Source organism: Lactuca sativa, chromosome 3, assembly GCF_002870075.4.
Source record: "Lactuca sativa cultivar Salinas chromosome 3, Lsat_Salinas_v11, whole genome shotgun sequence".
NCBI lineage: Eukaryota > Viridiplantae > Streptophyta > Magnoliopsida > Asterales > Asteraceae > Lactuca > Lactuca sativa.
Genome location: NC_056625.2, coordinates 102,883,445 through 102,896,265, shown reverse-complemented (window position 1 = coordinate 102,896,265; position 12,821 = coordinate 102,883,445). Strand labels below are relative to the sequence as shown.

At 38.8% G+C, this 12,821-nt stretch overlaps 1 protein-coding gene across 1 annotated transcript; it reads right to left on the bottom strand.

Moving 5' to 3' along the window:
* Nucleotides 1–530: 530 nt before the first annotated feature.
* Nucleotides 531–1,253, bottom strand: LOC111915412 (protein CANDIDATE G-PROTEIN COUPLED RECEPTOR 7-like). Its single transcript, XM_023911071.1, has one exon. The coding sequence runs from the start codon at nt 1,251–1,253 to the stop codon at nt 531–533; it is 723 nt and encodes a 240-aa protein (XP_023766839.1).
* Between the last annotated feature and the right edge of the window lie 11,568 nt (nt 1,254–12,821).

The window sequence follows — 12,821 nt, the reverse complement described above, 5'->3', positions numbered from 1 at the left end:
TAAAGACCAATAAACTTCTAGTATTATTTTTTTCACTTGCGTACCTAAACTAAAGAATTTTGTTGATTCCATAAAAATCTCAATTACATTCTTCCCCAGGTTCTATTAGTAAAACAAGCAAATAAATACACCATTTCATTTTTATCACATAGCACACACCATATATATATTTATAGGTTAAAAATGATTAAATCTTCTCCTCTTAAGGAGTCCTACCTAACATCCTAATATTTAATAACGGCTACCCTCACTTTAATAAATTGTCACATGATACATATACAAACACTTTACACTCACATCACATCGGGATGCACAATGTATAGGATGTTGCGGACATTCCATTGGCCACTTTTTAAAAGTCAACTACTAATTAACTGTTTATAATAAGTTTTTTCGGAAAACAATATAATTTCAGCAAATAAAAATATTTAAAAAATTAATTAGGATATCCATATTACAACATTGTCTTTTTAGCCGAACCCTCCCTTTTTTAGTTTGGGATAGATGGCAACATGATTGGCTATAGTAGACTAAACACTAGCTTCACCATTGAAATCTTCCGGTAATTGATATGAAAAAGAGACGTCAGTTTGAGGAGGCGTTTGACTTTTTTTACCTTTAGCAGGTTGACGTACGTCTACATCGTTAATCTCAACAGATTCGGATTCCTTAACTGGCTTGAATAAGTAAAACGTGAGCATGCAAAACACAAGACTTAATATTTCCTTTATCGCATTAGAATCTGCAATGCGCTTCTTCACCACATAAACAACATGCCTCCAAAGGCTAGAGTATATCATAACCATTAGAAAGAAGTGTTCAAATATTTTTATCTTTGCAGAACTCGTAGCACCCTTTCCTTCGCCCTTAGCAGCTCCCTTTAACCAGATAAGCGTCCTGAGAACAGGCCAAGAAAGACTAATAAAGCAGATATAGTCTGCAAACAGAAAGTCAACATACCAATTCTCGTACTCTATATCAGAAGGGTTTGCTTCCCATATCACTATAAAAGCTATATTAACTAGCATCACACTCATCACAATTATCTTCTCTCTTACTAGCAAAAACCGCCTCACGAAAAACAATCCAGAACCTATCAACACGATAATGGCGTAGAAAAACACAAGCCTGAAAAACTTTAATGTGTAAATTATGATATCGCAGCCATGAGCATTATGTGTAATCTTCACATACTGTTTATCCGGTGGGCCACAGATCAAGTCAAGCATCACGATAACAAGCAACGCACCCATCAGTATGTGAATCTTGTTAACATATGGCCGGTTTCTCAAGCATACGAGAACCCAAATCCCTAGGAAACACAGATAACAGAGGAAGAAAACGACCGATAAAAAGTCTTCCGTGCTTACACCATCGGTGTTATAAAGTTGTGTGTGGAGATTCATCGTCAAGAGTAATTAGGGCTTAATTAGGGGTTCGGATTGGCTACTTGTGGTTGTAGGATACAATAATTTGTACGAGAAACCGATGAGGATTGGACGGATCTCGGAAGCACGTAAGGAAGAGAGATGAATACGGACCGGCACACTTGATTAACCAATCTGCCGATCTCCAATTTCGGATTCAACCTCTCCATCCCCAAACCTCCCCCATCGATTTTTAACATCTAAATTAAACATCATTAAAGTAGAAATTTCAACCCAATCCCACGTTAGTTTTTTTCTTTTCCATCTATTGCAAGCCACCAAACAAGGAAATATCATGTTATTAAAATCATACAAAACAACATAAAATACACCAATAGTTTTTTAAAACTTTAAGATTGAATTGTGTTTTGAAATTCCAAAGAAAAATACAAATTTATGTCAAAGAGATGGAGTTATCTTTCATTATTGTTTTGTTTGATAAATCATGTTAAGGATTCAAGGAAATACCTCACTCATCTTGCCGTGAAAGATGAGTTATCTTTAGTGATGAAATCCACGGTAATATCCTCCCGTTTCCATACGAGAATCTCCAACAGTTGTATCTTGCTGTGAGGATGTAGATGCTCGTCCTTGACTTTCCTGCAAGTTAAGCACCGCTCCACATGCCATTACACATACCGTTTTCTGCAGAGCCACCAATAGTCAGGACGAAGATCATTATATATCTTCGTCGCCTCGAGATGAATGGAGAACCTAGACTTGTACGCCTTCTCCATCAGAACTTGACGCACACTGCCCCAATATGGAACCTAAACCCGGGTAATAAAGGATCTCACAATCATTATCATTCACCACATCCAACCATCGGCGTTGCCTCATGTTCAGATTTGGCTGATCCATCAGATACCTCGGCTCTTGTGATCCATGTAAATAGTACAATGGACCCCATAGAGGTAATGCCGCCAAATCTTGAGGGCGAAAACCACAGCCCCCATCTCCAAATCATGTGTCGAATAGTTCGCCTCATGAGGCTTCAGCTGCCTCGAAGCGTAAGCGATCACGCAACCCCTCTGCATCAACACTACCCCCAAACTCGTGATTAACGCATCACAATAAACCATAAAATCTTCAACACCCTTTGGCATGGTCAAAATTGGAGCCTCACACAACCACTGTCTCAAGATCTCAAAGGTTGCCTGCTGCTTAGGCCCCCAACAAAAGGTAATCGTCTTCCTTGTCAACCGAGTCAAAGGAACAACAATCTTTGAGAAATATTGTATGAATTTCTGATAGTAACCTGCTAGCCCAAGGAAACTTCGAATCTCAGATGGAGAACTCGGAACCTCCCACTGCATCACGACCTCGACCTTGGTCGGATCGACCAGAATACCATTCTGGTTGACAAGTCGCGCAACCAGAAATCACACTTGCAGAACTTTGCAAAAAGTCACTCCCTCCTCAAAGTCTCCACCACCTCCCTCAGATGCTCCTCGTGCTACTCTTGGGTCTTGGAGTAGACCAAGATATCATCAATAAATACAATCACATACTAATCCAACATCGGCCTGCACACGCGGTTCATGATATCCATGAACGCAACTGGAGTATTTGTGAGCCCAAAAAGCAGCACCACGAACTCGTAATGACCATAACGAGTCCGAAAACTTGTCTTCTACACATCCTCATCCCTAACACTCATCCGATGATAACCCAAACGCAGGTCAATCATGGAGAACCATGATGCACCCTGCAGCTGGTCAAACAGATCATCAATCATCTAGAGTGGATAACGGTTCTTCACTGTTACCTTATTCAGCTCCCGATAGTCAATGCACATACGATGGGACCATTCCTTCTTATTCACAAACAAGATTGGCACTCCCTATGGCGAACTGCTTGGTTGGATGAATCCATTGTCTAACATCTCCTGCAGCTGTGTAGACAATTCCTACATCTCGGGAGGAGCCAACCAATATGGTGTTTTGGCTATCGGAGCCACACTTGGAACCAGATCAATCATGAACTTAACCTGCCTCTTCGGAGGCACCCCAATCAAATCCTCTGGAAATACATCGGGATAATCCCGCACAATTGGCACATCATCCACGATTGCCTTACCCTTATCTCGAGTGTCCATAATACAGGCGACAAATCCGAAACAACCCTGTTGAATATAACGTTTGGCCCTCGGTGCTAAACACAAATACAACCCACTATGAGATCTCTCTCCCTGAACCAATAACTCTCCCCCACTTGAGGTTCGAATTCGAACTAACTGCTACTCACAATCGATCACCCCCTATTGGTACTTATCCAGTCCATACCCACAATAACCTTATGCCCACGCAAAACGATAAGAACCAAATCAATCGGATACTACTCACTGAACATCTGAAGAGTACAATGTAATGCCCGTAGATCCAGGCTAATCAATTTAGAGATAATAGGGGTCAAAAACGACTTTTCAGCAAAATATTATTTAGAATAAATAATCTTAACCAAGATGTAGAATATGTCTTAAGGATTCCATACATATAAAGAACGCCAAAATCCGAGTTATAACGAAGAAGTTATGGCTCGTCGAAGTTTTACGGCAAAACCAACACGGCATCGGGAGACATAAATAGTGAATTTACGATAGAGGACTTTTTGGCCTTAGTAATCTAAACAAAAGTCGTAGAATATTTTAACCTGAGAGCGTCCATAAAAAGAAGCCAAATCTGACTTCGTATGAGGAAGTTATGAATTTTCTAAGATTTGGCTTAGTAGTGCATAGCTCGAAACTCGAATTTTAGATCGAGCGGTTTTTGGCCTACGCGACCTAAATGAGAATTGAAGATCTCATTAATAGGAACTCAACGGTAAAAATACGGACGAAAACAGAGTCCGTATGTAGAAGTTATGAATTTTACACGGACAATTAACAGTATAATCTCCTCGTACTGTTAAATTTAAGATCGGTCGAGAATTAGCCGACGGAGTCAAAATGAAAGTTGTAGATATTATTTTTACCTACGCGTGGATATAAAGAACGTCAAAAACGGAGGTCGTATGTGAAAGTTACGGATTTTAGAAGTCGGAAGTGTGCTGTACGAAAATTGGTGATGTGGCACATTCTTGGCCATTGCTTTCTCCCCAAGTCTTGCCACTAGATGGTGACATGTGGCACCAAGTTCAGCCATTTTCACCCTTTAAATAGAACCTCTCCCACCCTCATTTTCTTCACACTTTTCCCATTCTTTCTTCTTTTTACTCTCTTTCTAGAACCTCTCTCTAGCCCCGAAACCCCCCGAAAAGCCTAGGGAACCTCCCTAGCACGAGGCGGAAGCCCCATAGTACTCGACGGCTCCGAGAAGAAGAGATTTTTGGCTCGGGAACGCTGCTCCAAGCAAAGTACGGTTTTCTATAAAACCCGCTGTAAGTGAGCTACGCCTACGCTATTTTTAATATATCGTTTATTTAACTATAGTAATGTTATTAGGAACTTATAATAAGTACTTGGTGTAACAGCCTGGATTCCCAGGTATTATTTATTATTCTAATTTTTGGTGTTTTGTGAGGAGACTCGGCGAGTTGGAGCTCAAACTCGCCGTGTATGATCGCGGTTTGGGAAAGGGTTCGCGTCCGGACTCGGCAAGTCCAAAAGGTGGACTCGGCGAGTCCACGCTGCTTAATGAAACCCTAAATTTCAGGGTATGAGACCTATTTAAAGGGGCTTATTGCCGTCATTTGCGGCCACCAACCTCAGAGAGAACCCTAAAAGAGTCCTTGAGCGTTTTGTGAGAGAGAAGGGGAAGATCCTTGATTATTTGTGGGTGATTTTGCATATAGAAGAGGATCAAGGCAAGAGGAGACCAAAGGAGGTGCTAATCCAGTGATTCCTGAGTCCAGAGACTTCATTTGAGGTAACCATTCGTTCCTTTCTCAGCCCTTGGTATAAATCTTAGAGTTAGGGCTTCTTTGTCGAATGATTCATGGAGTAATTGGCCTCTTCTTGTGTTGATGCTTTAGATCTGGACCCAAAGAGGTCCAGAGACTCTTTTCCCTAGAGCTTTATGAGTGTTAATGGAGGCCATGAGCTTAGAATAGCACTCTAGAGACCACATCATCAAATAAGGCCTTTGGACCTTTGCATGAGCACCAAGATTGTAACTTTACGTGATGAATGTGCTTGGAAGGACTGGATCTATGAGTTATTGGAACGGATCTGACCTCAGGAGTGAGTTTAAGTTCATGCATGGCATAGACTCGCCGAGTCCAAAGAACAGACTCGGCGAATAGCATGAAGATTGTCCATAACCACTCAGCGAGTGGTCTTGCCGAGTTAAGGGTTGACTCAGTGAGTTAGGGAGAGTCAGAGGGGTTGACGAGTGGACTGAGTCAAGTTGGAACTCGCCGAGTTGTTCTTAAGACTCGGCAAGTTGAGTCGTGGTGGCCCCACGATTCATGCCAGGTGGAACTCGTCGAGTCAGGGAAGTACTCGACGTGTCAAGAGAGGATCCTAGGGAGTCAGTGAGCACATATAGACTAACCGAGTCGCTCTAGTGCACTCGCCGAGTCCGGTCAAAGTTGACCGTTGACCGTTGACCAGAGTTGACCAGGGTTGACTTGATAGGGGTAGTCAACCTTAGTTGTGAAAGTGTTAATTAGAGATATATTGTGTTATAAGAGGATTATAGCTTGGGGGATCGAGCGCGAGTGATTTCCGGGATTTGCGAGTTAACGAGATACACGAGGTGAGTCTTCTCACTATACTTTACCTTGAGTAGGTAATCAGAGTTATGTGACAGAGTATTTGTATGCTATATGTATGTTTTGTGTTGTACTGCATTATTTCTATGTGATTTATGTTGTGCATGTTTATAGAGTTGGAACCGGAGGGTTCCCAGAGTTAGAACCAGAGGGTTCACAGAGTAGGGTCTACGGACCCACAGAGTTATAGCCTCGAGTGGCTAATATGTGTTATGCGTGGTATTTTGGGGAACTCACTAAGCTTTGTGCTTACAGTGTTGGTGTTATTTGTTTCAAGTACTAGTGATGACCGTGGGAAGGCGCCGACTTGATCAGTACACACACACGTGATTTTATGTTATCAGATCTTGGGAATTTTATATAGCATGGATTGAGTTTCAAACATTTTTTTTATGAATGATAAATGATTTGTGTTTTTATAAAATGCAAAAAATTGTTTTGAAATTTACGTTGTTACACTTGGGCTATTATTATGGGTTATATAAGTATTTTTTAACGCTTATATAATAGTAATAATAGCTAGACTATTAATTAATGTCGGTGAATAATAGACTAAACTCTAGTGGTAATAATACTAGGTTTCGTTGAAGGAAATTATTTTTAAGAAACGAAGCGCTGTCTGAGTTCGGATTCACCACCTTTTCAAGTAAGTGCATAGTCCCTTTCAAGAACATGATTTTAATACATGTATTGATTGAAGTATTAATTATATGTTTATGTGCGAGTTAATTGACGTTTCCTAAAATACGTGTTAAAGAACATACATGATTATATATGATGATTTAGGATAAAGAGTAAACATAAATTAATTATGAGGAATATTGGGTAGTGTTTTCTTACGAGTACGAGTGAATTATACTCAGAGAATAAAACCTTAGTATATGTCATTGATCCGGGAGCATGGATTAGACATAGTCATTGTCCCTAGTCCGAGAGTATGGATTAGGCATAATCATTCATCATTAATCTGAGAGTATGAATTAGTCATTCGTCCCTAGTCCGAGAGTATGGATTACGTAAAGTTGTTCATTTCTGAACCGGGAGTATGGATTAGGTAAAACGGCTAATCTTAGGTCCAAGAGTATGGATAGTCTCGTTGTGAGGATCGACGAGGTGGAATAAGAGTTGTTTATATATATGGTGAAATTGTATGTTTTGTGAGTTTTAAACTATATATATGGTATAACATTGTGGGATTGAAATCCCTATGTACTCATCAGGTTTCCCAACCTAACCCACTCAGTTTATTTATATCACAGGTGTTGATATGAAGTCACCTTACACTGAGAGATTAAAGAGATGTAGATCACTAGTGTAAATAAATGTAAGTTCCGTTTATGCTTATGTTTCTGTATTGATGATGACATCCCAATGTTTTAAAATGAATAAAAATATTTTTCTTCGGAAATGCTTTGATAACGTATTTATCATGTTTTACTGGGAACAAATTCCGCAACATTTTTATTAAAAGAGGTACTCTGATTTTTATAAAGCATAAACAAAATCGGTCTTTTCTGGCCGTGAAAATGAGGATGTCACAGTTGGTATCAGAGCATTAGTTTAAGCGAACTAAGAATTTGTAGGAAATTTCTAGACTTAAACTTAGAATGCTAAGCGATGATTGTGAGATGAGTGTCTGCTATATTTTAGACACAAGCACTAGTTTATTTTAGGAAAGATGCCTAAAATGTTTTATGTGCTAAATGTTTTATGTTATAGCTATAAAAATATCTTATATGCTATTATTTGTTTGGATCTATGGTCTGTTGCCGACCGGATCTGGAAATTTTATGTGTTCTGATTTCTAAACGTTTGATTACGGTATTAGAACTGGCATATAACTTTTCAGTGTGACAAGGAGATCTATACGTCTATCGTACATAAATTCTTTCCTATCTTAAAATTCTCGCCTTGGTACACCGAACGTCTGCTTGGGAGTACAAAACGTCATGGTGAAGACAGACTAGGAAATATCCGAGGAAGATGACAACCTGAGCCTAAGAATGTGATGGGTCATGCATCGGTCATTGCGCCTGCACCCGAACCTATGACAATGGCAGAAGTTCAGGAAGTGATGTGAACCATCATAGACTGAGAAAATAGAGGAAATGAGATGGCTTAAGATAGTGAATGATACCCATCGGAAGATATCATAAAAGAGGTATCTTGCCTTTAGAATACGTCTGATAAAATAGTAGTACGTCTAGAGAAGTACGGTACATCTGAATGTAAACATTTGATTCGCGGGATGATATAACGATTGGTGTAGTTCCTAAAGTTTTCCTATCATCTAAAATTTCCATCACCAACTGAGTTGAAGCAGAATTGATGATTGAAGATACGCATGGAAGAAGTCCTAGTAGAGTCTAGGGAAATTTTTATATTTATTTGGACACACTCGTATGTGTTAAATTGTTTTGTGATTTTAGGACTTGGGGACTGCGAGACAATACTTGGGATGAGTATGAGTAGGTGTGAAAGGTAGTAGATGCATATACTACCGGAAACACAGGACTCACACTTGGATTAGGAAAAGTCACAAGGTTACCAAGAAGCCAATAATTGATTCCATTTTATTCAATCATGTCGTTACCATCGTTTCGGTAATGACTAAGAAGATTGCTGCTATTCTAACCCTAGTGGTCATATCAAATTGAGTCCGACTACGATGAGTATGATACGTGGTTCAGAGAACCAAGTTCAATGTAGCATCTGACTTAAACCAAAAGATTGAAATGAAAGCTAACCAAGGCAATCAGTAGAAGTATCGCGATGATCGTTAAAGAAGTAGGTAGCTAGAAATGCTACATGTTGAAATGTGATTGTATCCCATTAGAACATGAAGGAAGGTATAGTCTGTTCTGGAATTTGACTCTAAGAGACCTGAGTCCGAGCGTTGCAACATACGATGAGAGGTCATTAGAACATGACACATCGGCCTATTGTAGTAATCAAATATACTTATCTTAAGTTTGTTAAGAAGAAGAAGGAGTCTCCATTAAGAATCAAGACCGTGACTTTAAGGTCATAATCTAGAGTCTAACGTGAGACAGGGAGCAAGTGCAAGATCAAGTACCGCCTGTAGTCAAGGAGTCCAAGAGTTAGAAACTTGTATGCACCAACATAGAAGTTGCGATTATTACCTAGGATGAAAAGTGTGACAACCCAAAAATTTTTGTTAGTTTTAAAGTCGAAATTAATTACGTCAAAAATTAGCCAAATTTATCCCGAAAATATTTTTGACCGGATTTAAACCCGTTAGAATATTTTAAATAATATTCGTCTAGCGAACCAAAATTAAGGCGGTATAATTTTAAAATTTGTCGTGATTAATAATAGTTGTGAAAAAAAAAAAAAAAACCCGTTCGCGGTTGGTGTCAGGTGAACCCCAGCCAAGCCATAAACTCCACCCTATATAAGGGTGGAGTGGGTTTCATTCCCACCTTAGACTTTCTCTCTCTCTCTCTCTCTCTCTCTCTCTCTCTCTCTCTCTCTCTCTCTCTCTCTCTCTCTATTTTCTCTCTCTACAAAACGGGTTTTGGTCAAAAATCGCCCATTCGAGCTTCAAATCGGTAAGTTAACCTTCCTAGCTCGTTGTTTATCTTATCTAGCTTGCAAATGCGTGGCGTAATCATCCAAAAACCCCAAGAACATGAGTTTACGATCTTGGGAGCCTCCCAAAACCGTAAACCCCTTCGAAAAGGGTTTTAATGCTCAAAAACCCTTCCAAACCACTTCTAATGCTTAGCAATGACTTAGATGTTGGATAAGGTGTCTAAGTCCATAACTTATTTGGTATATACTTGACCTGACCCGGCATGGTCCATTTGGGTTGCATTTCATCCAAACTATTTATGGATAATTTTATGAGAGTTATACACATATGTTTATTAATATATTATAAGTTATAATATATTAATATGAAGTCATGTTATTTAATTAGTCTTAGTCTTAAATTAATTATGAATTAATTTAGAGATTAAAAGGAAGACTAATTAGATTGTGGGCTATTGGTTTTATATAGTGTGGGCTAAGACTCATTTGTTAATGGGCTAGGCTTGGATGGAAGTCCATGGATGATCCATGGAGCTTTTAACCCATGGATCCTAGGAAAGGAAAAGACATGGGTTATTAGGGTTTCACCCTAATCATGTACACTATATAAGCATGCTTATGTTGCATGAAATAGCCACTAGTGGCACTAGTTGTGTGAGACTTTGTGTGTGGCCGATATTTATGTATGTATATACTCTCTCAAAGTTTTCCAAGAGTTTGTGGTGATTTGTGATTCCATTTGAGGCATTCACACTATTGGTGCTTGGCCCTCAAACTCCTTAGGAATCAAACACTCATCATCAAAAGGTATGTAGTCTCATCTAATTCTTTTATGCTTAAAAGTACCCCATGCCATGTTAGATAGGTTATGAACCTTGGAAAATTGTTATTTTGCATATATTTAGACAAGCATAGATCCAAGGTTTATTAGGGTTGCATGCACACTTAGGAAGTGTTAGAATGCTCAAAACCCAACAGTGGTATCAGAGCCTAGGCTTGTTTGTTTGATACTTGATGCAAAATAGTTGAAAAAGTCGAAAAACTTGATGTCTGCCTGATGAACTCGCCGAGTCCATGGGGGGACTCGCCGAGTCCATGTGTATCTTCAACCTACTCGCCGAGTAGGTTCATGCACTCGACGAGTAGGAGCGACAGAGTGCAGATTTTCGACTTTTGCCGCTGGAAATGGACTAGAAACATTACCCTAAACTGTTTTGGTGTTTTAAAACTTGTTTTAGTTGGTGTAATGGTGGTTCTAATCCATTTACAATAGCATATATCAAAATTCCATGATTTTTATGTGTTCATATAATTCTTGAAATTTTGATGATCATGTTCATGTTCTTATGAATTTAGAAGATGATAGGAATTATTTGCTGAATTGTTTAGAATTAATTCTTGATCATTTATGTGTTTTAATGGAGTCCATAATTTGTCCTCAAGTTATGGATATCCAAAGGTCACTTTCTTTAACACACACATTTAAACACATAAGTTACATGAAAATGAAGAGTCTTCATTTTTGTGAACCTTTAATTCATAAGTTATGAAATGAAAAGTTTTGGATAGTTACAAAACTTGCCCTCAAGTTTTGGAATTTGTAAAGTTTCACACACTTTAATAAACTTTAATTCCATACCCTAGAAGTTTTAAAAGTTAAAATTCTACTCTTATACTATTATAAGATTAATGGTTAATTATTATATATATGTATAAGAACAAGTCGTTTTATCGTTAGTAGACCTCATTCACGAAGTCGGTCTATAAGGTGGGTATAAGGTTGTTGCCTATAAAATGGCAACTTAATGGGTGTCCACTCTCACCCACCGCTTGCTTGACTGGTGGAGGGTCGTTAGCTGAACGGGTAGGACAATGACTTTAAATTCTCATTAAAAGTATAATGAATATTACAAAGTAACTAAATATTTTTTATTTAATTCCCAATCTTAGTTACTTTAGGAAAAATGTGAATTTGGTGCTAGCCCATGGAATTCACACTTTGTACCTTACCAAGTCGTTGGTGGAGCGTGTGTGGTTAACCGGCACACTAACTTGGACAATTAAGGATCACGAAGGGTGACTTAATGTTTATCATAGATCAATGGAGCCTGTGTGGTTAACCAGCACATTGATTGGGTGATAATATTAAGGGTACCAAGTGAATTGGTATGGTTATTCACACCTTGTTTTGTGATCCTCGGCATCCCAGTCACAAAATTTGAGAGGGTACACTCGAGATTGAAACATGCCATTGAAAAGTTCAATGAATCTCAAAAGATCTAGGAATTTCAAATCCAATTAAAACCTAATAAATTATTTCGTTTTTCATGGTGGAAATTGGTGAATCGTCATTCGCCTACCTTCAAATATTTTATAGCTTGGATTACGGCATCCCTCTTCCAAATTATAAAATATTGTGTTGGGTCCTAGCCTTAATACTTCATATTGGGTGTTATATTAAGGACTTTGAATCAACTAACTTGATTTTCTCCTATTATAGATGTCTGGTTTAGAAAACTATGATCTTCCCAAATCTCTTGAAGATGGTGTCCCTCAACATCATGCTTCACTTCCTCCACCTCCTCCAATTATTCTCCCTCACCCACAAGTTCTTGAAAAGTTTAAAGTCACTCAATCCCTATTAGCAAGCATAGTCTATGTGTGCTCACATCTTGGAGATAAAGTCACATATTGACAAGCCGGGAGAGTTGGGTGTCAAAGTCTCATGAAAGTTGGATGTTCAATCACTTTCTTAGTAACATAGTGAGTCTCTTTGGGACTACTATGAGACAGACTATGACATGACCCTTAATGATGTTTTCTATTTGCTTGGTGTTGTGGAATCAGCAATGATTTGGAACACCAGTAAAGCAAATTTGATTAAAAGAACAACTTCCCAAGTCTTAAATGGACATTGACAATGCCAGCATTGGATATCTAGAAAAAGATTTCTCTTCCCAATGGAAAGGGATCGGCCATAGTCAACTCGGTTGACCAAATGGTAAAGAGAAAGGCTAAGTCTGAGATAGTCTCATGTGCCAAAGGGTCCATGTGTTTTGTTGCCAAAGGAAGGGGCATTGGTTGCGAAGCTGCCCTATTCACCTGAAAGGTCATAAGGTTGATCAA

Coding starts and splice junctions, on each gene's coding strand:
- LOC111915412 (XM_023911071.1), bottom strand. CDS start 1,253: ATGGGTGCGTTGCTTGTTATCGTGATGCTTGACTTGATCTGTGGCCCA.